This window comes from Xiphias gladius, chromosome 21 (assembly GCF_016859285.1).
Source record: "Xiphias gladius isolate SHS-SW01 ecotype Sanya breed wild chromosome 21, ASM1685928v1, whole genome shotgun sequence".
In the NCBI taxonomy this organism is placed as follows: Eukaryota; Metazoa; Chordata; class Actinopteri; order Istiophoriformes; family Xiphiidae; genus Xiphias; species Xiphias gladius.
In genome coordinates, this window is record NC_053420.1 from 25,232,045 (window position 1) to 25,257,040 (window position 24,996).

Sequence of the window (24,996 nt, forward strand, 5' to 3'; positions counted from 1 at the left end):
GGCAAATCTTACTCAAACAGGAATAAATAGCACATTGGATGAGGACTACTTACGGCTGTGGATTTGGTGTGCTTACGACAAGCAGGACATTGTATGTGGGATGTACTCAAAATAAACTAAAGTGTGTGTATGTGTTCATGGTAATGTGAGACTATGTCACCCAGTGTAATGGTGTGGCTCAATGATTTGTTTTTAATTGTTTTTGGACAGCAATGTAGTAGGTTTTGGCTATAGACACAATACTTGTTAGTGCGATCAACCATATCGATTATGGGCTTTTATTTGGATCTGTTGGTAATAAGATAAATACAGAATAACACTAGACTTATCTTTAAGACCTTACCCTATGTAGAAAATCTCTCATATGAAATCTTCAGTCATCAAAGGTTCTATGTGTAAGCAAAGCTAAGGGTGTGTTATTATGTACCACTCGTGGTTGTAGTTAGATGTGACACAGTGGCCTGCTGAGAGACACACTTTGCATTAAAAAAAAGCACAGGAGGGTATGAATGGACCCCCATGGTGTCCATTTCTAGTGTCCTGTGTTGTTTCTGGCTATCTTTTGGTCATGATTGTGTGTCTGTGCTAACAGAGCAGGAAATGGGCAAAATATCAGCCTTCAAAGCATACACTGTTACTAGTATTTCTGCTAACAATGAAGAATACAGAAGCAGAATGTTACATGAAATGTAATTATGCGTGGCATTTTAAAAATGTGTTGTACTGCATAAAATGCCAATGGATCATGCATACAGAGAACAAGCACATTACAGAGTATCTAAGTGCAAAACAGGAAGCCTGCAACTTGTCAACTTGTCATGCGAATTTCCAAATTCAAACAGTTGATATTTTGGTTGCTGGCTGAGATGCTCCAGTGCTCTGCTGAAGCTGAGCAGGCTCCAGTTGATAATCATCTGCTTTGTGGCAGGAAGCAAGGGGAGATGGAGCAGATGGCACTAGTTTTATTTTGCCGCGGATGCTTTCTCTGAATAAGGAACGCTCTACTGAATGCCAAGCTCTGTGGGAGAGCAGAAGCAAATTGAAGCCCTCCTGCACAGCGCTCCGCGTCAGGGAAAGGACTATTGTTGTGTGTGTGCTCCAATTCCAAAGTGACAGGCAAGTTCTGCTCATTCATTAATGTACCGAGCTTGGGGATGGACAAGCCACATGGGAATTTCATTACCTCACTCACTCATCTTTTCTGCCCCCCCCACCACACACACACACACCCCAGTCCCTAACTAACTCACTCTTTCACTGACATGCCCACATTGATGAGAAGTGATTCTGTTGTTCCAGCAAATAACCAGGAAAAATAGAACGACACCAATTCAATTAAAGAATAATGATATATGGTTTTCAGTTAACGATGGCTTTCACCCCGAAAGGAATTGGCATTCCACTCCCAGTATTGCCGTGATTCAACACTTCCTGAAGATACAGCGGACACTGACAGACCTCATAAGTACACCAAGAATGACTACCAAGGTTTAATCATGTAAAGTCCAGACCTCTTTTTGCAGAAATGAAACGTAGTTCAGATGGTCTAAATGTCACATTTGGTGACATTTCAGTGACCAACGATGAAGAGAAACCTCTGGGAATTCATATCATATAGAAATAAGAGCTCCCTGGAGCCCATTGGAACGCAATTATGAAAAATGTTGGCAGAGGTATATTTATGAATTATCTGAATGACGTAACTTACTGTTAATGGAATGTGTTTATGCGGGAAAGAGGCCAGTGCAGTGAAAGGTCAAAGGGCATCAGTGAACAATAGAAAATAGAGCAGAGTGAAGCATGAGAGAGCAAGGATGGGAAAGAATGAGAATTGAAAAGAGAGTGGAAAGAAGATAAATCCAGAGAAAAAGCAGGGGGAAGGAAGTCTCAGTAGTTTGTGATTATAAGTGTTCCCTGATGATGTTCTCTTTTTGCTGTGTCTCAGGACAGTTTGTGCACCTCTGACTCAAATGTCTTCCTCTCTGTTCCTCCCCCTTGTTCCTTCTCATTACCCTCTAATGTGTCACATGAGACCCTAGCCTTCTGTCCTGTATGCATATACTCATCAATACATTTCTCACGCTGAATGCTTTGTCATTGCAGCCCAACACGTCACAGTAATCTGTCGAATGAGCCGACCATTTTACTCAGACATCCTTCTGAGATCTCACTGTTATCATTTGTTATCAGTGGCGCCCTCTGTGTAAATGGAAGCAGACTGTGGTGCAGTTTGGATCCCATTTCACACATGTAGAAATCAGACAGAGGCAGCTGAGGTAGTTTTCTCTTTTGTAACGACACTGAAAGAGCTTGATGAATCAATATCGCCTGATTTACACAGGTCCAAGAATTGTACAGCGAAAAAAGGTATAGTTAATACTGTCCTGTATCACAATATGTAGCTTATTTAAAACTGTGCTGATTTATACAAATGTAGTGAGGCCATCTGAGGAGCAGGCTGCCACCCCCTGCACATGTGCCATCTTTCTGTGCTGGACATGGACACTGGCACTGGGCAGCATAAATGATTGAGTTGGATGTCAGAAGCAGAGCTCTTGCCAAGGGGCCGCAGCATCCATGCTAATGGGCTGATGGAGCCTAATCTAAATAAGTGTGAATAAAAGGGCTTTTACTCTGAGTGTTTACATCTTAAGCAGAGAAACGTGCTGGAAATCGCTTCAACTTAATCAAACAGTAGACAAGACAGAAATTCAGTTCATTTAGCTCTCACCATATAACTTTGACGTCAGCTATTGTTTGGAAGAGTATGTTGGTGTGTGTGAGACGTTTCACACGCATCTTGTGTGCAAACTCTTTGTTTGTTCTGTAAATCCTTAGTCTTCTGAAGCCCATCAGAGATCAATCACTAGGCCAAGCATGATGGAGAGGCCTGTCAGAGCTCACTGTTGTGGCCTTGATTCAATAAACAAATAAAATGGGCAGAGGCATCACAGAAAGGTTCAACACAAGCTAGACAAGAGACCACACCAAAGAGCATTCAGAGAGAGGGGTGAATAATGAGGAGGGGGATAAATGTCAAAGAGCACAGCAGGATGAAAAATGATGATGTAGAAAAAAGGGAGACAGGGAAATGTATACAGAAAAAGACAGTGAGGTAGACTGGAACAGAGGCAGACACAGAGAGCAGCAGGCAGCGCTATTGTCTGCCTACGTTAGCCCAGTTCAGCTCCTCACCCTGTTTCTCCTTGACAGCATGTCATCAGTGCAGCTCTCCTCTGTTTAGACCCTGCTGTGGATGCTGCAGTGCATAGCCATGTGATGAAAGGGAGGAGCCCAGAGAGATATCTACTGCAACTTCCCTCACACATCCTTTATATTCTATTATGTCAGAGCACATTAGCATCATGCCAGCATACCGTTTCTCTGATGAATTTGTTGGCCATGTAACCTGAGCTCTGCAGCACTAAGTTCGGCTCAGCTGGATTTGATACAGCAGCGTTTACAAGACTACATATGACAACGCAGCATAGCTCTTTCTCCCAACATAACAAAACCCAAGGAAGCCATAATACACGCCTGTCAGCACTTAACCTCCAGCCAGCACTTTAAAGAGACATTCAGGAGCGGGTAGGACGGAGGTGAGGCCACCCTGGGAAGCCACAGCCAGACCCCAGCCCACGCGCTCAGTGGCGTCAGATACAGCACAGAGCTCACACATCAAACTACTTCCTGTGGTTCCACTCTACTTCATACTGTATATGTGGAGGAGGTGTTGTTATGCACCCTGCTGGCCTGACTGGTCAGAGAGAGGTAGACGTCAGAGGTGTGCTCTGCACCTGCTGTGTCAAACTCAACAATCAAATGAGACTTCCACACAGTGCATGGCCAGAGGACGCTTCAAGAAGCTTTGGGAAAAATCACGAGAAGAAAAATAATCTGCTCAGTTTCTCATAATGATGACACATGGGTTTCTTTTAAGCACTTATTTCATTATTACAGGAAACTTTTCTCATTATAGCAATATCTAAACTTATCTTGCTGCAACAAGGAACTTTTTTTTCTAAAAAGATGAACCAGTATGTCATAATAACAACAGTCTTTCAAAGTGTTCTCATTTTAACAACTAGATCTAGTCAAAGACTAATGAGAGGACATTGTAGCCTATGGACATCAGAGAAATTGACAATGACTGATTTAAATTATTAAGATAAGTTTGCTTGGCAGCAAGATTTTTCCATTATAGAGCACAGTGGATGGTTGTATGCATAGACAAAGAAGAATGTTGAAAGAAAAAACATTTTTCTCAGAGAAGAAATCCATCAGTAGTAACATTGATGTAGAATAGTGTGCTTGGATCCATCTAACAGACCATTACAAAACTTTCAGATTTTCAGTTAAAATTTTTGTTTATGTAAACACCCCTCAAATTATGGCTTTACCCGCATGATTTAAACAAAATCTTTGTCAATTCTTCTGTTTTCTATTGATTAAAATGTCTTCACATTAAGTTTTGATTCAACCTATTGCTCCTTCTAACGACATGTGAATGTTTCTTGTGATAACATCATACTAACTAATCTTTTTGGGAATTTAAGTGTCTTGTTATAATGAGATGTTTGTCTGTCATTTTAATGAGAAAAATATACCATTTCAACATGAAAGTAGTGGTACAATCCAAAAAAGATCTTGTTATAACCAGAAAACTCTCTCATTATAATGAGAAAAGGAGCAGAATTTTTTGTCATGGTGGCAGCCATGTGCTGCCGTACAGCAGCTGTACACAAGTTTGCTTTTTCCTTTGTGTGGGAGTGCATCTTTGACTTTTTGCCTTTTTGCTCCTTCTGAAACTTGGTTTCTGGGTACCCATCCAAAAGAAAGCAATTTGTGCTTGACTTTTGTCTTTATATTCCTAGCATCTGCATATCTTTTTGCAACAAATTTGACTTGTGAACTTGCATTCAGGATGCGACTTTAGTATCAAACATTTTAAAGGTGAAAGACTATTTGAAAATTCCTTGCTCTGAGCATTTTTACCTTGCATGCATTTTGCATCTCCATTTAATCCATGTGCTATACGGTATGTAAATAAATGCATTTTCAAATCAAATGCTGTCCAGCTAACTACAAAGACTCACTGAGCCACAGGAATGTTTTTCCTCCAGTGAAAAACTGACAACAGTTCCTTAATAATCATAAATCTTGGTAAAACACAAGGTGTCTGTGCCTGACTGGCAGTATTTACAGAGAAAGCCTGTAAAACACACCACAATTCATGTGCATTTATTTGCCTTGAGGGGTCCATTTATTAACTGATTCAGTCCTGACACAACACTCATATTTCTATCAGTGTTATCAAGCACATGCTGCACCCCTGGCAGTAATATTAGGAGGATGCTGCTGTAGTCTAACTGCCCTCCTGCAGGATCCTCCATCACTGCAGTGTTAGACTTGCTGATGTCTTTGACCGCGCACACACACACACACACACACACACACACACACACACACACACACACACACACACACACACACACACACACACACACACACACACACACACACACTTTATCACACTGGATGAATGGCAGGGTAAAGCTGTACTGGCCGGCTCAGAAAGCAGGAATGGAGGTGCCATCTCATTTACCTTGATTGACTTTTCATCTGTGTGCTATTTACGTAGGTCACACACTCTGCGCTTCAGTTACACATGGGCTGTTAGCTTCTATTAAGGTGCCATGTTTGATGTTTGCTGTGCCATTAATGATCCAAAACAGGGTTTTATAAATACATAATGATGTTTACCATGAGATTAGTAAGATTTTCTCATTAAATTTCATATTAATTTTCATATTAAAGCCAAGGTTGTTGGCTCTTTGGAATTCTGATTTATTTTAAATCGTGCCTTTAAGATGGCACAATATCTGTTAATGGAAACCTCTACAGAATTATGTTGCACATCAACATAGCAACACACAAATTGTGACCAACACACTGACGGTGGGATCTTGTCGTCACCCCGCCGTGAAGAGCTCCATGTGAATGGATGGAGGTTTGGCTCATCTGCAGTGCGCTGGAGTCTCACGGGCTGGCAGGGCTCCAGTCCTCTGCTCGCTTATTCATCTCTTTTTTCCACAGCCAACATAGTCTGACACACACACACACACACACACACACACACACATCCACACACACACACACGTTTGGCACACATATGCTCGCGAGATCAATATAACTTCACACACTGTCATTAATCTAAAACAAACCAAAATTCAGAAGCACCATATGATGGCCACATAACAAAATATGCTAATTGATATTTCAAAATCAATCTCTTCCTGAAGATAAGTGCAATGCAATGTAGAATCAAAGTCCATTAGACCTACAACACTGCAAAGTCTATTGGGGTGATTCCCAAAGGTGAACAGAGAATAGACTAAGCTCAACATCCTAAAGAAAATATTCAACTGTGAGAGTAAATTATGCATACAAATGTGCCACAGGTTCGAAAAAATGCTATGTAGATTTGCCAGTTAGGTGGTTCAGGGTGCGGAGGAAGTAAATAAATAATCCTGTTTAATAATTCATTGAAATTCATGTTGCTTTGCCTCCAGCCTTGAGAGTATTTAGAATGCAGCCTGCAAGGGCCCTGCTTCTGACTTGTGGTGGTGTGTGGTAAGATTATTGAAAACAGGAGGAAGCTCAAGCACACACATATCCACATGCACACACACAGAACTACAAAAATGTGTATACAATGTATCATATGTTCTATAAAATAGTGAAAAAGGACATTGACTGTCAACATCTTATCCCCTGTTTGCTCCATTTCTCCCTAGAACGACAGATACAATCTCCAGAGTGTGAAGTGAAGTTCACACAGAGCTTCAGGCTGGTGAATACACTGAAGCTGAGAGAGATGGCGACGCAGGCACAGGGAGGACTGCAAATTGGATCTAAAAGTCTTTCAGGGGGAAAAGGAAAGGGAGAATATCAAAACAGAGAGGAGGGAAGAGAGTACTAAGAGTATGGGGAGAGGAGAGGAGAGGAGAGGAGAGGAGAGGAGAGGAGAGGAGGCTTAAGGCTAGTGATCCATGTGTGACCCGTTCCTGATGATGTCTTTGCTTGATAGAATTACCCCAGCAGATAAAATGATCTTATCTCACTCTCTGTCAGGCTGTGCGTGTAGATTCAGTTTGGTCACTCTGGCCAGTTCAGTTGCATCTTTACAATTCATTAGTATACAAATTTCTCTATATCTTTGAACCTCCCCGTTCTTTTTGGTTTACTGTTCTTACAGTTACAGTGTTGTGACGAGTGGATGTGGCTTCTGCATATTAAACGTGAATGACTGGAGGGGATTGATAATTGAGAGAATATTGTGAAAACAGCATCTTCAAGCATTTGCAGGGTACAGCTAACATTTTGGCACTGCTACCAGTCTCTGTTAATGCCTATTAACAAGACAAAATTAGAGATTCTTTTGCATTTTCCTCTCTGTTGGCAGCTAAGAAATTAATGCTAAGATTTGATTAAATTAGAATGAAAATACATGCTGTGATTTAGGACTGCAGTGCAAGTATTGAGATATTTACAATATTTTACAATATTTTTGACACCAGTTTGGCTGTGTTTGTTCACATCCGCTTAACAGTACCATACCATACTATATGCACTTAAACCAAGCTGCCTTCTCCAAAACTGCATTAACGTTACCACAAGTGATCTAAATACTGAAGCAGGGTCTTAAAATGCAGTTGCTCCATTAATAAAATTGGCTCAACTTTCCAGCCTGCAGCTGTTTCTTTTAATCACTTTCCTGCTAAAATGGAAGCTTACACCTGTGGGATAAAACATTTTGTGAGGGTAAATGGGAATGAGGCAGAGTGCATAATCTGTTAACTACGGATAAAATATGCAGGTGGTTCAACAAGTGGCTTCATCAGACATGCAAAACTCAGTCCCCAAGACCAGAGTGCAGTGAGGTATTCAACAGGTGGAGCACTGAGTGCAGAAGACAGTTTTCACCATGTTACAACAAAATGTCCTTAAGCAACGCTCACATAACCAAACCATCAGAACAACTGGACAAAGTCATCACTGAAATGGCAGCACTTACACTGTAGTTACTTCAGATGAGCACTAAAAAAGGAAAGCCATATGTCGTCAGCAACCTTATTTTTAACAGGTACTTTTCATAATAATACTGTCAGAAAATCTCACTGAAATTCAAGAATGACAACAAAATGACACAATTTCTGAATAATTACTGTATCTCCAGTTCTGCGATAAAGATTAAGTTTAAGTTATGGCAGTTCAGATTAAGTTATGGCAAGAGATCCCAGTTTCCCAAGAAACCTGGTGACAAGGCTATGCTTGTGCTGTTGCTAACTAGACCTGTTATCAAGCCTGAAGCGAAAGCTATCTGGAGTGCCCTAACAAATAAGGTAACATTACCAGAAATCAGCTTTTCTTCCAAGCTAGTGAGCTAGGCTAAGCTGGATGCTAAGCTAAAAGCTCAGTAACAAGGCAATTTTGAAAGTGAAAGGTAGCAAATCTAACATGATGCACACTAAGCACAGGAAGAGCAGATAAGGAGACGAATGAAGAGAGTAAAACAGAACATTGAGGAGGGAGAGAGACAGGGGTTATCAATCTCAAGGAGGTCACAACATGCGTCACAAGAAGCAGCATCACATAGCGATAAGAAACCATTCAACACTAGCGTGGTTGAAGTATGAAGTATCACAAAGCTGTAATTTATTTATTTAGCCCCACTGTGGATGATATACAGACCAACTGTTAAATCAAAACATCCACAAGAGACTTAGACTCCATTTTATCCAGTATTGCAGTTCAGCCATTATGTGCTTAATGTTATAACCCTCTGTTGATACCATCAAGACATTGCTTGATCTGACTAGCATCTTTACAATTATAGTAGAACTACCGATAGCACTATTCATTTGTAACTGTACTACAGTGTAAGTCCATTCTTTGCTGTTCAGTGTAAATTCTTATGCAGCTCGCAATGTTGATCACACATATGACTTTACTGATGTTCAGGCCTTGTTCCAACTCCTCCTCGCATTTCATCTACAAGCTGCAGGGCCTGAAGGTGGAGGAGGGTCTTGTATTGTTGCCAACATCCACCCTAGCTCTACGATAATGAGCTCTTCAGGCCCTGAGCCTGACCCAAGCATGTAAAGCTGTCAGTTAAAAATAACAGGCAGGCAAAGCGCTGTGATCAAAGCATCACGTGGTATATCAGTAGTTTAATAGAATCTTGGAAAACCATAACAAAATTGCAATTCAAGCTGTGAATCACCACATCAAATTAGGAAACCCAGCAGTTATCTACGGGTAGTGGATGTTTATTCATGACAGGTGAGTTTGGCGCAGTATATGGCCCTGCAAAGCAGCAGAGATCATTCAGCCAGGACGTTTAACTCTCTGCTTCACAGTGATACTTCCGGAGAGCTGTTCAAACCATTCCATGTCCGAAATTAGAAATGATTACAGCATGTTCAGCCAGTAACCTGTGGCCAGCAAATCAAAAGGCTACATGCGTAAGCACAGACATTAGGTGTTGTATGCAAATTCCATCGGTGTAACAATCTCTTTGCTTTTAATGCACACCGGCACAGCACACATGAGCCCCACACTACAGAGCTGGTGTCAAACATCGTTCACTTATCTGTGGCAGCTCTGGCGTGTCATCATTTGGATTAGCCTTGATGTTAGATTGGTTTACACAACTATAAATTTGACGCTGCATTTAAATAGGTGCCTGGATGTAAAAGCCATCATTCACTTTGCCATAGCCCTGTGGTGGCTGTAATCATGATGACACAGTAATATGGCTGCATCCGTTTTTTCTTTTACCCAGGCTAAATTGCTGTTTATGGCAATAAGAAGTCCTCTATTCCCAGAGGCCCCAGTTAGTCAGACTGGCTCTTATTGTTTTACTGCTGGGTTGTGGTTCAGAGCACAAACACTGTCACCAACAATAACCCCCCCAACCATGCCTCTCTTCTCTGTTGGTTCTCAGAGCTATTATTTTTATCTGAAAACCTACATACAAGGCTACAGAGAGAAACACGAGAAAGAGACCGAGAGGGGAAGAAAGGCACACAGAGAGACAGAGAAGAGCGGGAGAGGAAAACTGTGATTCTTCTGAAGCTATGATCGATGCTACCAGAGTGTGTATGCATTGCAAGTTGCAAGCAAAGAGGAAGGCGCTATTGATTTGCTTCCATATTTCAATCAAAAAAGTGGGTTCTCAAGCCCAGAATTTCCTCTGTACCTCTGTACGAATTACCAGACTCTCACGGAATAAAGACTAAAATGCCAAACGTCAAAAAAACTCAGCTTTGTTATGCAGAGACAACAAAAGACACGCTTGTGTGTGCGACTGGGACATCTTTGGCATGGTAATGATGTTTCATGTGGATTTCTGACTGTTGCTATCCGATGGCTATAATCTTCTCATGGGTATTTGCAGTGCATCTCTATCCACATCACACACAAAATATGTCAAGAAGTGAGCAAGCAGTACAAAAGGTACAATCAGATTTAGAAATTAATCTTTTTTTTCGTGGCAGTTTAACTGTGTGCTTGTTCTCCAGCAGAGATTGGAAATGTACAAGTCTGCAGGTGGATTATTACAATGTAGAAGAAACCCATCTTGAGGTCAAAGCTAATATTATAATGGCACATTTAACATTTGTGCAGATACCTACGGGGGCCTCTACAATGAATTAACCTCCACAGTAAGTGTTAAAGTGCGTGTCAGCATGTGTATGTGCGTGGGATACAAGTTGTGTATGTGACTTGTTTCGATGTGAGCGCAGCTCTAAATATAAATAAGACAAGTAAGTCGCTCCGTGTTTGGTGTCTGAGTTTTTGAGGAAATGGATTCATAGGGGAGTCAGTGATATAGTAGCATGATGAGCTCCCTCAGGTTTTGAGATAGAGAAACTGACAGACAGACATGCAGCTGAGATAATGTGATCATGGAAAGAAAGCAAAGTAAGCAATAAAAATGTAAAAGGATTTCTTACTGACATTAGATCAGGTGATGACAGAGATAAGGAATAGTTTAAATTGTGATACAATTCTACAGAAGATTATCTTCTGTTGTTTCAGGTCAGCAAAGCATATTTGCAGATTTGTCAACCTCCCACAGAAAAATCTGTATCACAACAGAAAGGAGCATGGTTCCATATCGTTATTTCCAGTTCTGCCCTCTGAATTCTGGCTAGAATTTGTTCTTTCAAACAGTTTGTCTGCAGAAAGTACAATCAAAATCGACTCCGGTCTAGCAACAACTGTGTTTTTTTTGACAAAGCAAGCCAGTCATTGCTCAAGAGGTAGCAGGTACCACAAGTTTAGCATAAATGCACCTAGAAACATGACAACAAGATCAAAAGCAATGGCTTCGTCTAAATCCTGACTGAAAGTTTCACGGTAGAAAATACATTCAAGCTCAAACAGAAAGAATGGGTGAAGTACAATCTATGAAAAATGTAAAAACAAACAAAAGAGAAACAGAGAGTGGTGTGTTTCAAATTAAATAGGATGATATAAGCTGCACGAGAAGTAGCTCCCAGCAGTGGGCATCCACAAGTCACTGTGCATGAGCAAGTAAACCTGCACAAAGCCCACTTTTTAGATCAAAATAGACAGCAAATTGATACAATCCAATCCAAAAAGCACCACCGCCATAGGAGATGCAATTTCTACCCTATTTTCCATGATGGAGTCAGGATTTGTGTTTCTATTTTCTTTTATGGTGCCATCGTTTCCCAAATTGTTTCTTTTATGTGCCTCAGAGCCTAGTGAAAAATGGTAGGGACACTGTATATCTTTCAACACCAAGGCTAATCTACAGCACACACAAACAGTTTATATGTTGCTGTGTACATCACTGTGGTTGCACCCCTTCATTTGCTATTTAAAACTGTGAATAGCAGAAACTGTGAACACTCGCTAGCACTCTGTTAGCAATCGGCATACTAATTTTTACTAGCAAGAGGTACAATAACAATGTGAATCCTTAAAATGGATTCTAATGTACGCCGTCACGCTCCGATTCATATTCTAATGCAGTTTAACGTACTCAACCCAAACAACTGAGTTGCATGACGACATCGCCTTTTCTCACAGCCAGGCTATGAGCATGAGCAAAGTTATTTCAAACAAATTATGAGAAATGTCAATACGGCATGTTGCTTTCATTCAGTGTATTAACACCAAAATGTGCAATTTAATAAATGTCATCTTTCTTATATTTAAATAGTCTGTGGCAAATTGTATTTCACAATTAGATCTGTAAATATCTGTAAATGTAATTGCGTGGCATCAGCTGCTAAGGTGAAATCAAATCCTCTGTTTTAGTAATGAAAATTGTTAATTAATATGGGATTACAGAAAAGCTTCCTCTCTGTTTAATTTACAAGTTTACATCTTTACCACTATAAACAGGTATGCCTCTCTCTCTCTCTCTTTCTCTTTCTCTCTCTGTCACTGTGCTGTATTATTCTCTCTCTCTCCCTCATCCCTCTCCTTTGCTTACTAATGACCTGTGAGATTGACAGCTGGATTACCGGCCTGGTTTGTAATCCTTTAATTTCTCCATTTAAGATAATCACCCTCTGGATGGAGCACTGCCTTCAAACACATACACACACAAACACACAATACACAAATACACACAGTGCACAAAATATACTGTGCTCCTATTTAAATAAATAACTTTGTGTTTACACATTTAACAAAAAAAAACAAGAGCATATGATAAAGATGAGAGCATGCAGACATCCTGATCATATACAGATTCCAGGCTGAATTAATCCAAAGGATTAAGTAGAGCACAAGCCCCTCTCCGATGAGGGACCTTTTTGATATTAGAGTTTGTAGAACAAAGGCATCTTGACAGTGTAGTCTTTTAATTAAGGCGATAGAATAGCAAAAGCCCAGTGGCTTCAGAAATGGCTGTACACTACAATACAGAGTGGCCCTCTGGAGATGCATTTAGCAGCAGCTTAGAAGGATCTATGTGTTAAGTCAAACCAAACGTAAATCATTTTGATTGGGCCATGTTTTTCATCTCCTCCAGTGCTGCCGACTGAGGATATGACTGTTGGAGAACATGTGAGGTCAAGTGGCAGCACAAGGTCAAACCGCTTGGTCGTAATTCATCAATAAAGTGAGAAGCTATATGTCATTTTGAGCATCTGACTCAGGAATGAAGATGGGGTGGGGGAGAAAAACAATGAGGCACAGCTGAGCGAGAGGGCGGCTAGGGTAGACAGAGAGTCTCATGGGTCATCACTCAGTAAACACATATTGTAAAATATGCACATGATGAATGCGAGAACTTGGTGATCTGAAGATTATTTGGTTTCAAATCTGGACCAGACTTGAAAGTATCCTGCTAAAATAAACATTTCTGTCTGATATGCTGGCGTTTGTGGAAACGCCAGCTTCCTCCTCTTCATCCTCATCCTCTTCCTCTTCCTCCTCCTCCTCCTCCTCCTCCTCCTCCTCCTCCTCCTCATCCTCATCCTCATCCTCATCCTCCTCCTCCTCCTTCTCCTCCTCCTCCTCCTCCTCATCCTCATCCTCCTCCTCCTCCTCGGGGACCGGAAGAAGGACTGAATAGATCTGAAGATTGGATTGTGAATCCTCTCCTGATAGAGATCCACTCCAGAGTAATTACAACGATCACAGAAATGGCACATAACATTCTAAACATTCAGGCTGGGCTTGTTGGAGGTCAGCTAGAGAAACTTGATGGTAAAAATCACATAGGTAGATGGATGTCTGAAAAATATTTATAGTCTATACGGTATGTGGAGTCTTGCTTTTTATTTTTCCTATGTATTTTATTTCTTCGAGGAAGAAACGTTGACAGGCTTCAAAGCCACACAGCTTTGAAAAGCCACAATTTCAGATTTGATGATAAAAGAAATGGAAAACTGGTACAAAACTGAGATTTTCCACATTATATTCAGACAGGCTTGCACTGAGATTTTATTCTTTTCTCTTCAGTTTCTTTTGCAGGGGATAGTGTAGTTAAACCGCTCTCTTGTTTTTCTGTTAATTGTAATAATCATTATCTATCCAATAATCCTCCTAAAGGAAACTGAAGTCAGCATTGTCATGACAATGCAAACAAGCAGGATAACATGCGAGTGAATAATTTGAGCTAAAGAAACACCACTTCAGTACTGAAGACCTGATTTGTATTCAGATGCATGTAAATCCTTGCGAGCCTAGAGGAGGGGAGAAAAACCTTTGTAATGAACTGGTAGATTCTAGGTTACCCTTACAGCTAAAAGGTGAAACAGAGGTCTCCTAGTGGGAAAATTGTTCATTTCTGCCCTGGAACATAAAAAAGAAAATAGAGACTTAATCAAGGCCACCGATCGTTAAAGTGCACTGAGATGTAAACCACTAATACACATTGATTGTGAGGGAGCGCGGTCAATTAAAAAAAGGTTTTTGATAACTAATGCAAATAGTATTCACAGAAAACAAGGTCATCAATGATAGATGTGGACTGTGTGTGCTTTCTTATATTTTTTAATAGTCTATGTAAGGAGAGGCATCCATCAGGAGGGTTGAACTGTAATTTGGAGACAGTGTCTGAGAAACACAAAAGAAACACCACTTCAAACTTCATCCATGATTTTGTTCTAAATTTGCCCTTGTCTCGACTCCTGAAATACAGTAGTAAGTCTCTACCCCCTCGTCCAACACAGTCCTCTTTCTTATCCGTTAATCCCTTGCCAAGGACTCTCTTTTTGGCTAACACCATCAGAAGTGCCTAGTTTCTCCTTTTTTCGTTATAATCACTCTATGATTGAACCCACTGCCGCCAGCTTTTGCAGATGCAGTCTGAGGTCTGATAATATTGCGGTTAGCTCCATTTGAAGGTCAGAATTCAGGGCACAATTAGTTCACCTCTATTTTGTCAGGAAATGTAGATCTACTTCATAATCTCACCCAGTAGAGTGCAAACAGACAGCGTGCACGGCACTTTTAAAATGCAGCTGGAGTCTCAGGCGTTGGGGTTCGTCCCTGACAGCTTCTCACCGTATAAATGTAAGGAGGTCGAAACGAATCATGCCTGTCTCTCAGTGGGCACCAGATGGGAAAGAAATGAAACTATCTGTGTTGTAATGAAACTCCATGAGAGTGCATGCCATGACCCAGTGACCAACCGGGTCAAACTAAACGTAATACCCGTATACAGCAAGAGGAGATCAGCAGAGATCTGTGCACTAGAACTAATAAAATTCACATGGAAGCTCTGACAAGACGCAATAATATTTCTGCTGACAGCCAGTTTCCCATCTATCAAAACCCTTTTTTTACTTACTACCTCCACTGAAGAAGTGACTACAAAACAGGATGAAAAGCATTGTGCTGTGGCATGTACTATATCTTGGGTGGCTTGCTTGATGGAATTGGCTCAGCATGTATGTCATGTTGTCGGGAGTTTGAGGGATATAGGAGCGTAGCTTGGTTTTGTAAGAAGGCAGGCGAGATAAAGAGAAATGATGTGGCTCATCTTCTGTACCTGTATTCTATCAGCTCGCCACAGACTGCAGGTCCTGGCTGCAGAGATGAAAGACTCTCTGGAGGACAAGAGCGACGTTTGTGAGTCAGGAGGAAAATGGCATCCCGCTTATAAAATGCCTGGAAACATAATCCCACCCCCCTCCACAGTTCTTGGGTCTGGACGTCCTTATGAAAGCCCTGTCACTTTGGATAGTAGGTTAGGAGTCAGAAGTTCTCCACAGCAAAACCAACACTGAGCTGGCTGTTTCAAAGCAGATATGGCTCCTTGCCAGATTTCCCTGCTGCAGTCTAATTGGGGTCATGTTACAAGTCATTCTGTATGTGTAACTTCTAGAGATGGAACTAAACAATAGGAAGTCCGTGCTGAAAGTTTATAGCTGATGGAGGCATTAACCTCCTTAAATTAATCTTTTAGATTCAAGTACAGTGTGTGTCATTTCTTCCCCCTGTATACAGTGCAGCAGTTCTAAAAGCCCTGGGATGAAGGAAGCAAGAACAGACACCCAATTGTGGATTATTTTTTCATAGAGCAAGTCCATCTCCTGTGATTCAAGAGACAACACAGGGACTGGAAATGAGAACGTGCCCATTCTGTTTGAAAGGTGGAGCTGAAGTGGCAAAGCACAGGCTTTATGAAATGATGCTGTCTACTTGGTTACGGAATAGACACATGTCTTGGGATGCACTCTGCCACAAAAATATTAAGTTATCATCGTTGTTTTTTTAATCTCATTTGCCCACAACAATTGTCCACAATTTCTAAGAGCCTCCATTGAAAAACTGAAATTATTTTTTTTCCGAAAACAAGGTTTCTGCAATCCTGTAAATCCCTTCTCACAAAATGAGGGTGGCATAATGCAAGATATGCAGTCAGGCAGGCGTCTAAATCATGCAGATCTGTGTTGTTCACTGTCTTTTATGACTGGCGAGGGGCAAAGGGTGAAACTCATCACCACTGTCTTTTCAAATATGCGTTGACAGTGACTTAAAGAGACACTATCCTGACTGAACTCTATTTCAAATCAATTTCTTTTGTGCAGAGGCCACATCCCCTTGTCCGTGTTCCTAGGTGTCTGTTCCGGCTCTTGGAGCAAGGTGATGGTTTACATAGCGATGTGCAATCACTGGAATATTTCTTTTCATGGCTTATCTGCCCACAGCGGGGATCTGCACGGACCACGACTCAAGGCCCGGCTGTCTGCTTGCCTGTGTGCCACAGCCTCCCCTTCCAATCCTGACCCAGCTCTCAGACAAACATCTCCATGGAAGCATGGGATGATTTATTCAGCAAAACTTAGCGGCAGCACAGAGATTTGTGAGTTAGTTAAACAAAGGTCTTTTATGGTCGACCACAAAGCCGTAACAGCCTTTTTAACCTATAAAGCTGGCACAGAATGACCAAAGGGGGCAGTGAATGATGCATTACAATTCAAAAATGACCTTTCAAGTCTTGACCAGACACTTGACTTTACCTACAGGGAAAACTATAGAAGAGACCAGTGTTGTAGTAAATTTATTTACTATAAATCATGTATCATTTAAATAATTGCTGACCAAGACATGCTGCTGTGTTTTGGATTTTTTAATGTTTGAATTAAATACTGGAAAATTTTACCTCATAAGAGACTCTAAAAACATATAACAATGAAAATGAGAGGGTTACATCACTCTCTGCTTAATGGGGTATTTATTGGTTTTAGGGTGACAAGCCAAAAAGGTGGGGAACCAGCATGGAAATGCTTCTTTGTGGGTTGAGAGAAATCTTCCTCTGTCACAGGCTCTAAACCCATGTGAATATATATATATATATTTTATTTTATTTTTTAATCAGTGTTTTTGTGTAATAAAAAGATAAAATTACACGTCAGTGTCCCCTCATAGCCTGAATATTTAAGTACGCAACCATGACCTGCAGCATCCCTGGTTCACGTCCAGCTGGGGACCTTTGTTGCATGTCATTCCCATTGCTCTCAACCCTCATTTCCTGCCATCTCTCCACTGTCAGCTCTATACTAAAGACTTAAAAATCATCACAATAAAAAAAAGAAAAATACACACACACACACACACACACACACACACACACACACACACACACACACACATACATACATAAATTACAGGTTGATTTTAAAGTTTGCATTGTATTTCCACACAGTGAGGACACAACTCAGTCATAGATCAGTCCATATTGAAACAAATAGAAACCAATGGCTTCCTTGAAGGTAAAAAAAATTGAGTAAAATGGAAAATGGCTCTCCACATTTAAATTACTATAGTGTGCCTTGGGATATGGAAAGTGTGAAAAAGCACCAGTATGGACATTTAAGCAGACACATAACGTGACAACCAGGCATATACAACACATCACAATTCACTCTTATCGGCATTAATTAATTTGACATCAAAAGTATTATGTAGTCACTTCTAAACTACCAACACATTATCAAAAACAATAAAGAAGAGGACAAACAATTCCCCCTTCCACCTCAGCATGAAAAGAGCTGCGGCCCACACATTGTTCAGCAACTGGAAATAGAAGCTTGGTTCACACTGCACCTGCTGGGTCGTAGCTCTTTGGTCCTTCCCCCATTGCTTACTGCCCATCTCTCCAGGGAGAAAACAGCTCTGTAGCATCCCAGACCATCCCTCATCTCATCCCCGGCCCATTCATTTTCTTAGAAAGTGACAGTTTCAGGTTATACATATTGTAGCATTAGTAGTAAAAGCCTCTTCCCACTTTGTGTCCCACTGTATATAAAACAGACCTTCAGTAAGGCTAGCCAATGCACATTAATCATTGCATGAGGACGAAAGCTGCTGCAGCACATATCCTTTTGAGTGACCAGTTGGGAGGACAGTGTGGCTCTCTGATTTTTACAGAGCAAACACAGAGATAGACAAAATGAAAGAGAGACTGGGAGCAGAGGTAATATGGCATCAAAGCAGGGGCTGATGTAGCACAAAAGCTATATCAAATTGATGCAGTTGAGCTTTGCTGTAACCTTTATTTGAATTGAAGCGTGGGCAACTAATACAGCTTGCACACCAGAACATGTCACATGTGTGTGCAACATCCCCCCCGAGACACATGTGCATATAACACAGACAAACACGGGGCAGGAACCAACATACGTTATCTGTCTAGACACATCACCCTCCGTTAACATCGTTTGGGTCAGTAAGGACGCCTCAGCCCATTTCCAAACAAGCAGAAACCTTGAGCCCCGAGCCCCTTCAGGCAAACGCGCGCCCCACTGACTGGCTGCACTGTCCTTGTCAGCCTCCTAAATAACAAAATAACCTCCAGAATAATTCAATTGTTTTGCTCACAGCCGGAAAATGCTCGAACAGCTGTTACAATGAGAATGCCATTTCCTCCTGGCAAATAGCATTTCATGTAACAATAGACAAATATTTGGCTATAAAAGCAAAGTTTCAGGGGAGAGCTAGGCTTATTGTACACTGCTGTTGAGCTGCGGCATGCAAGTGTGAGTAACAGTCTAGAGTAGGTCTAGCCTAGACTGTTATAGCGGAAACCTATAGAGTAGATGTGAAATCCTGCAAAATGCTGAAGTACTCCTCATCTTGGGGGTAATTTTTTCATCTTGCAGTTCAAAGAGTTTAAAGCTTTCGATATAACGTGGTCTATGTTATAGATACATATCCACTGAAAGTCAAGGGGACACTGGGATGATGCTGAGAGGGACCGTTTTCCATTATGATAAAGATTCATCGGCAAATAGAAGAGACACACTGAAGATACTACAGCATAATTTCACATGGCAGGAGGAGAACCTCACAGTAGATTCAGTACGCTGCCTGTACTGAAAAGAAATGGAGCGAATGAAAAGAGAATTGAATTCCTCTGAAAAAGAAGGAGAATAAAAGGGCTGGAAAATGTATTACAATGAACACTGGAAATAAAATAAAACTTTTGGGCTTCCAGCTGTAAACATGAAGAGAAGCGAAACAGGCTATTTAAATGAGTCTGCTCTGTCAACCTGCTGCTCAGTCAATCAAAAAAACAAAAGAAATGTATTGGGGTTTTTTTTTACTGCAATCAATGTAATTTAGGTGTTCATTCATCAATGAAACTCCATATCAAATGACAGCACCTGTTGTCATGGCACATTTAATCACATTGCAGGATTTTTTTTTTAACCAAATTTCCATCACAACTGGATCCTTCTGCTTAAATATACAGTATGCATATCCGTGCTCAAGATGAGCCGCTTATATTGCACAGCCACAGCCAGAGTGTGTTCTGACCTTCCTTAGGAGTGATGGAGAGCCACATGCCATAATATATGTCCCCCAAGACACACATGTAGACACACACTTACTCACTCAATCACACTATGGGGTTGGAGACACATCTGGGCAGAGATGAGAGAATATCACCAGTCAATAAATGAGATCCAGCAGCGGCAGAATTACCTTTGAGAATGTTCTGGCCGTGCAGTACGTCTCTCGAGACAATCACTGTGTAGAAGGTCTGGGAGAAACCTGGTCTGCATGGGGGTTTGAGAGGCTGGCCTGCCTTACCCCCCTGAGGAATAAAAACAAGACGGCCTGTTAAGCATTGGCAAATTGACTTGCAGCCACCAGGTTACAAGCTGATCTCACAGCCTTTTGAGACTGATGTTGAACTTCACAGTCTCTCTGGCCACAGTGAGTGATTTGCTTCAGACTACATCATGTTGCACTCGGACCAGCGCAGTGTGGAAATCCATATCTGAGGCTGAAGACACCTGCTTTAAACCTCTGTAGTGAAACATCAAGTCTCACGGAAGACACACAGAGTGAATCAATTATTTTAATTATGGTGATCATCATTAAGTCATTATTATTATTATGACAGACATTGCTGCCATCATCATATGTTGATTATTGTAATAAATTATGACACAAATGGTGATAATGACAGTAATGACAACCATTATAAAGATGATAACTGTGGCTAACATGACATGTTGAACCTAAAAATTCAGTATGTACTGCATGCTAATCAAAGTGTGGGGGCAAGAGATACACACAGAGTGTGTGTTTGCATGTGTGAAAAAGATTTAAGAAGGAAGTCAAATGTATTTAAGTAGCTGACACTGTTGATACATAAGCTTAGTTGCAGGCACCCAGTTTTCCAGCTCTTCATTCTCCACAGATTGCACTTACAGCAATCCACTTCATTCATCTTTGTTTGTTTTTTTTTTTTTTTTAGAAAAGAAAATATATTGCAGTCTGTTGAATAATATAGGCAACTCCATTAAAGCTCCACAAACTACCACAAGGCTACAGCATATATTGGGGAAACAAGGCTAATTCTAGCGAATTATTTTCCCAAGTTTGCAGATAAAGTAAGCTGAGCTATTTATAATCGCACATTTTCCTCGTGAGGTCATCCTCCATAAATGAGCACTAAGACATCTGGACGAGGAGAAATGACAAGCGCGTAAACGTGCGTAAACGAAGTTGATCGCGGCAAACACAGCGAGAAGCCCCTCTAGACCCCACCGTCCCCTGCAATAAAGCACTGCAGTTTATCTGGGCGAGAGGCTGGGGATGCCAGCGAGCAGAGTTGTCTGGGACTTTTTTCACCGCACTTCAGACAAAAAAAAATAAAAAATCTGAATGACCCTCAACGCCGCCGCGCTGGGCTCGACTACACGCACGGTGTTGCCTCTCAGCGAAGCACTGCGGGGAGAAAGTAAGCCCCTCGCGGCCACTTCCGAGGGCTCATGCGGCGCGCTGCAAAGCCCGTGCAAGCGCCACAGCGGTGCAGCGCTTCCTCGGTACTGGTAGCCGAGAAAGACGTGAAGAAATCAACTCATCTTACCGAGGAGGATGCGCCCACGAGTAAGGTGCACGCCAGGATGACGCAGCCAACGTTCATCTTTGCAAAGCCGCGTGTTCGGGGAGAAAAAGGGGGGAAGAGAAGAGTCTTCTTCGCCAAAAACACCTCAGTAATTCCCGGAGCCGTGTTTCTTCTCGTCGGGTGCCGAGCGAGAGACCGTCCCTACTTGTCTGGCGCAAAAGTGCCGCTGAGCCAGAGATGCTGCGCTCCGTCCAGAGGAAGCCGGTGCCCATTGGATAACGGCGTCACTACAACCCCTCCTACCGCACCGCCGTGCAGGCATGGCAGTGTGCTCAGGTCTGTATCTCCAAATGACTCCCTGTAATGATGCCCCGTACACTTCTGGGATCTATTGGTAGAAAAATGCATTTTCCAGGCTATTTAGATTCATATTTTCACTTCAAATGGAGCAAAGGCGGGTCCGACGGTGTGAGTGACAACCAACCATCCGAGTCCCTTCATGTGTCCATCAGCTTACTGGTCTATTGGAGTCTATTTCACACCCCAGTTACCTCCTCGGCCGCGATCCGTGGCACAAGTACAGCAAGAGCTGCCGAGTTATTAGTTTTTTATTAAAGCTGCTGTGAGAGAGAGAGGGATAAGACTTTGATAGTTAGGCTAAATGTATGGCTCAAATGAGATGAGGTCCAATGAATCAGTAACCTGTGTGATGATCTACAAGAAATACATGTCCATTTGGCCAGTCATTTCAGACTATTCCGTTCATTGTTATGTTTGAGGAATTTTCTGCCGCATTTTGGTAGATTTTTATTTTAAACTTCATTTTATAGAAATAGAATGTGAGAATGAGTATTAAAACCTAAAGAAAAATTTTAATCAGCACATAAATTTACAGTTTCAGTACTTTAAATATTAACTTGTCTCACAATTTAATAATGTTGACATTTCTGAAGCTTCAGATCAGTGCCTCAATTTCCATATCTGAGAGGTCATGACAATTTAATACCATCAAAAGGAATAGGACAGTATTGCAGTGTCAATCAACACAGCCCAGTGCCTGCCCCTGTCACTGTCATTCACTTTGCTGCTTTATTTTCAGTACTAACTCCTTCAATTTTGAAAAAAAAAAGTATCTCTGAACACTGGGGTTTTTTTTTTCAGTTTCTTGCCTTCAAAATAAACAGCTTGAAGCTGATCATTAACTCTTCAGGGCATTGTGGGGCTGCTGCTTTTGTTACATCCTGGAAAACTGTATGATAAGGATAAGGATTTAGAACTCACGCCTTGTACAGTAAACAATAACTATTAAATAACATCACATCTTTGTATCAGTCACTGTCATTTCCTCACATGGGAGCAGCTGCTGACAGGAAGGAGGGTTAAGAGGGAACTTCCACTAAGAAAATGTCTGAGTGTGCTGAAAATGGCACGTCCTCAAATGTAAAAGACTTTTGCCAGCAGTCCTACTATATTTTCCTACATTCAGAACTTAGTCAAGGCCATGCATGTGCTGCTATTTAGTAGCAACGCAGTACAGTGCATGAAGTGGCCATGTCTGAATTACACACTCAAGATATATCAGCTCATCTCTCTTTATGCTCATATTATCCCATAGTTCTGGTTCTTGACCCAGAACTATGCATAGACCCCCCCAAACACCACCACCACCCCACCCCCACACCCTGCCTCGTCTTCCTCCGCAGCACAAACTCAATGATATTCATGAAATTATTGTTTTGCTGAATTAGTACCCTGAAGAAGGGGCCCAACTGATTCTCTGCTCAGTAAATTCTGCGTGGCTCGAAGGTGCCCTGCCTGTTTCAGAATGCATGTAAATTATTCCTCTCAAGTATTGAGCATTTTTGCCTAATAAAAATACCATCTGGGTACTTGAACTGAATTGGTTTAAGGCCGTGCTGAATTATTAAACAAATTTCACAAAATGGGTCCCAGTTCCCTTTTAATGGGGGGAAGGAACACCTTACCATAGACTATACAGGCTGACAAGTTCTACTTTCTATTTGTTATTTCATCCATTGTTTTTTTCTCCTCTAGTGCAGTCATGAGTGCAGAGTTATGTGTTTCTTTCAAGCATCTTTCAGTTTCTCGGTTCTCTCTTTATCTCTGCCCCTCTTTTTTGGCATGTTTAGACACCACAAGCAAAATTTATCAAGAGACCATACTTCCATTTATAAACTTTGTTCGGTGAACAGCATTTTTACAACACATTTTTTTTTGTGTTGCATTTATCATTAAGGCACACATGTTGTAAGGGCTCATTGGGAATTTAATGATCCTCCTTGCATAAATTAGGGCAAACAGTAAATGATTACTTAGGTCCGATACCAATATAATAATTAGGGAAGAAATTTAACTTACTGAAGATTCATTCTCCTAAGAGACTTGTTGCTCAGCTTTAACTCTGTCAGCGTACACGCCAGTGTACCACCCACTGCTTAAGTGAGGCTTGTATAGGAACCGACTGGTGTATCTCAGCCCGGTCAGCATATCAGTAGCTCTGATCCTTTTGAGCGAAATGAGGTATCACACTTGGTTTCAAGCAACATGTGCTCATCAAATTATGGCTGTGTCTCATTGTACTTAATAGGGGGCAGAGTCTGTAAATAGTTGCCAGTGTTATTTATTGGTTATGATGCTGTTTTTAAAATATTGACCGTTGAGCCCTATTAAACCAGACGGGTTAGTGACATGGTTTGACTTAAGCAAAAAATGAGTAAAAGTTTATAGATGTTACATACTAAATTTTACTGCCAGCACTGAGAGCCACATTCAGTTCAGTAAGTCCGTGCTGAGGCATTTCACTGCTCTGTTCCTTTATCAAAAAGGTTCACATTTACTGATGAGTATGTAATTAATAAAAGGAAGTAAAAGTGTGTTGTATCTTTTTGTGCCTTTTTTTTTTTTTTCTGAATGTACGACAGTAGACCTTTGCTGTAAAATTTCAAACAACAACAGAAACTTTACTTTTTAATTTGTTGTCTTCATCAGGTGACATGAACTGCTGCCAAACAATCACGTACTGTATGCGTGATGTTGTAACAAGTGTCAAACCCATGCGAATAATAACACGAATAACGTTGACATTTTTAAAGGCCATTGTAAAGGTGCTGCTCTGTATGCAGATAATTTGTCACAAGCCTGCCAGCTCATTATTCATTACTATTATTAAGCGTGTCAAGTAGATGAATGTAGTTGATCAAACAGGAACCCAAAGAACTGATATCACACTTGAACAGATAATTATTAGATCTAGTATACACATCATGTCTTCCCAATGAATGCACAGTGGGACAGGATTGGTACGTGTGAGCTTCCCTTTGAACAGATGTATTCAAAAGGTGTAAAAGCAACACATAGTTCATCACAATGGTGTTCACAGCCATGCCACTGATGATGCAACTATTGCAGCGCTGTCAACTGCGAAGTAGTGCGAATTGCCGTTATTATGAAACTTTCCTCATTGCTGACCAAGGAGAAAACGTCACAGACACTCCTAGTTATGTGACAGCATAGTAAAATCAGCAAACCTCTCCAGATTAATTTACACCCTCGGAAAGAGGAGAGGAATGCATTTCAAAAATGTGTTTACGATACAAAGCCATTCTGAAATC

The 24,996-nt window shown here is 41.2% G+C and overlaps 1 protein-coding gene across 3 annotated transcripts in view; it reads right to left on the reverse strand.

The window, feature by feature from the left end:
• cdh4 (cadherin 4, type 1, R-cadherin (retinal)) overlaps positions 1–21,557 on the reverse strand; it is a 197,840-nt gene extending 176,283 nt beyond the window's left edge. For all 3 annotated transcript variants that reach the window (XM_040116214.1, XM_040116213.1, XM_040116212.1), the window contains exons 1-2: positions 21,386–21,557; positions 19,990–20,101 (exon numbers count right to left, since the gene is read on the reverse strand). In XM_040116214.1, coding sequence (XP_039972148.1) covers positions 19,990–20,101; positions 21,386–21,442 — 169 coding nt within the window. In that variant the 5' untranslated portion in view covers positions 21,443–21,557. The remainder of the gene's footprint in view (positions 1–19,989; positions 20,102–21,385) is intronic.
• Positions 21,558–24,996: the final 3,439 nt, after the last annotated feature.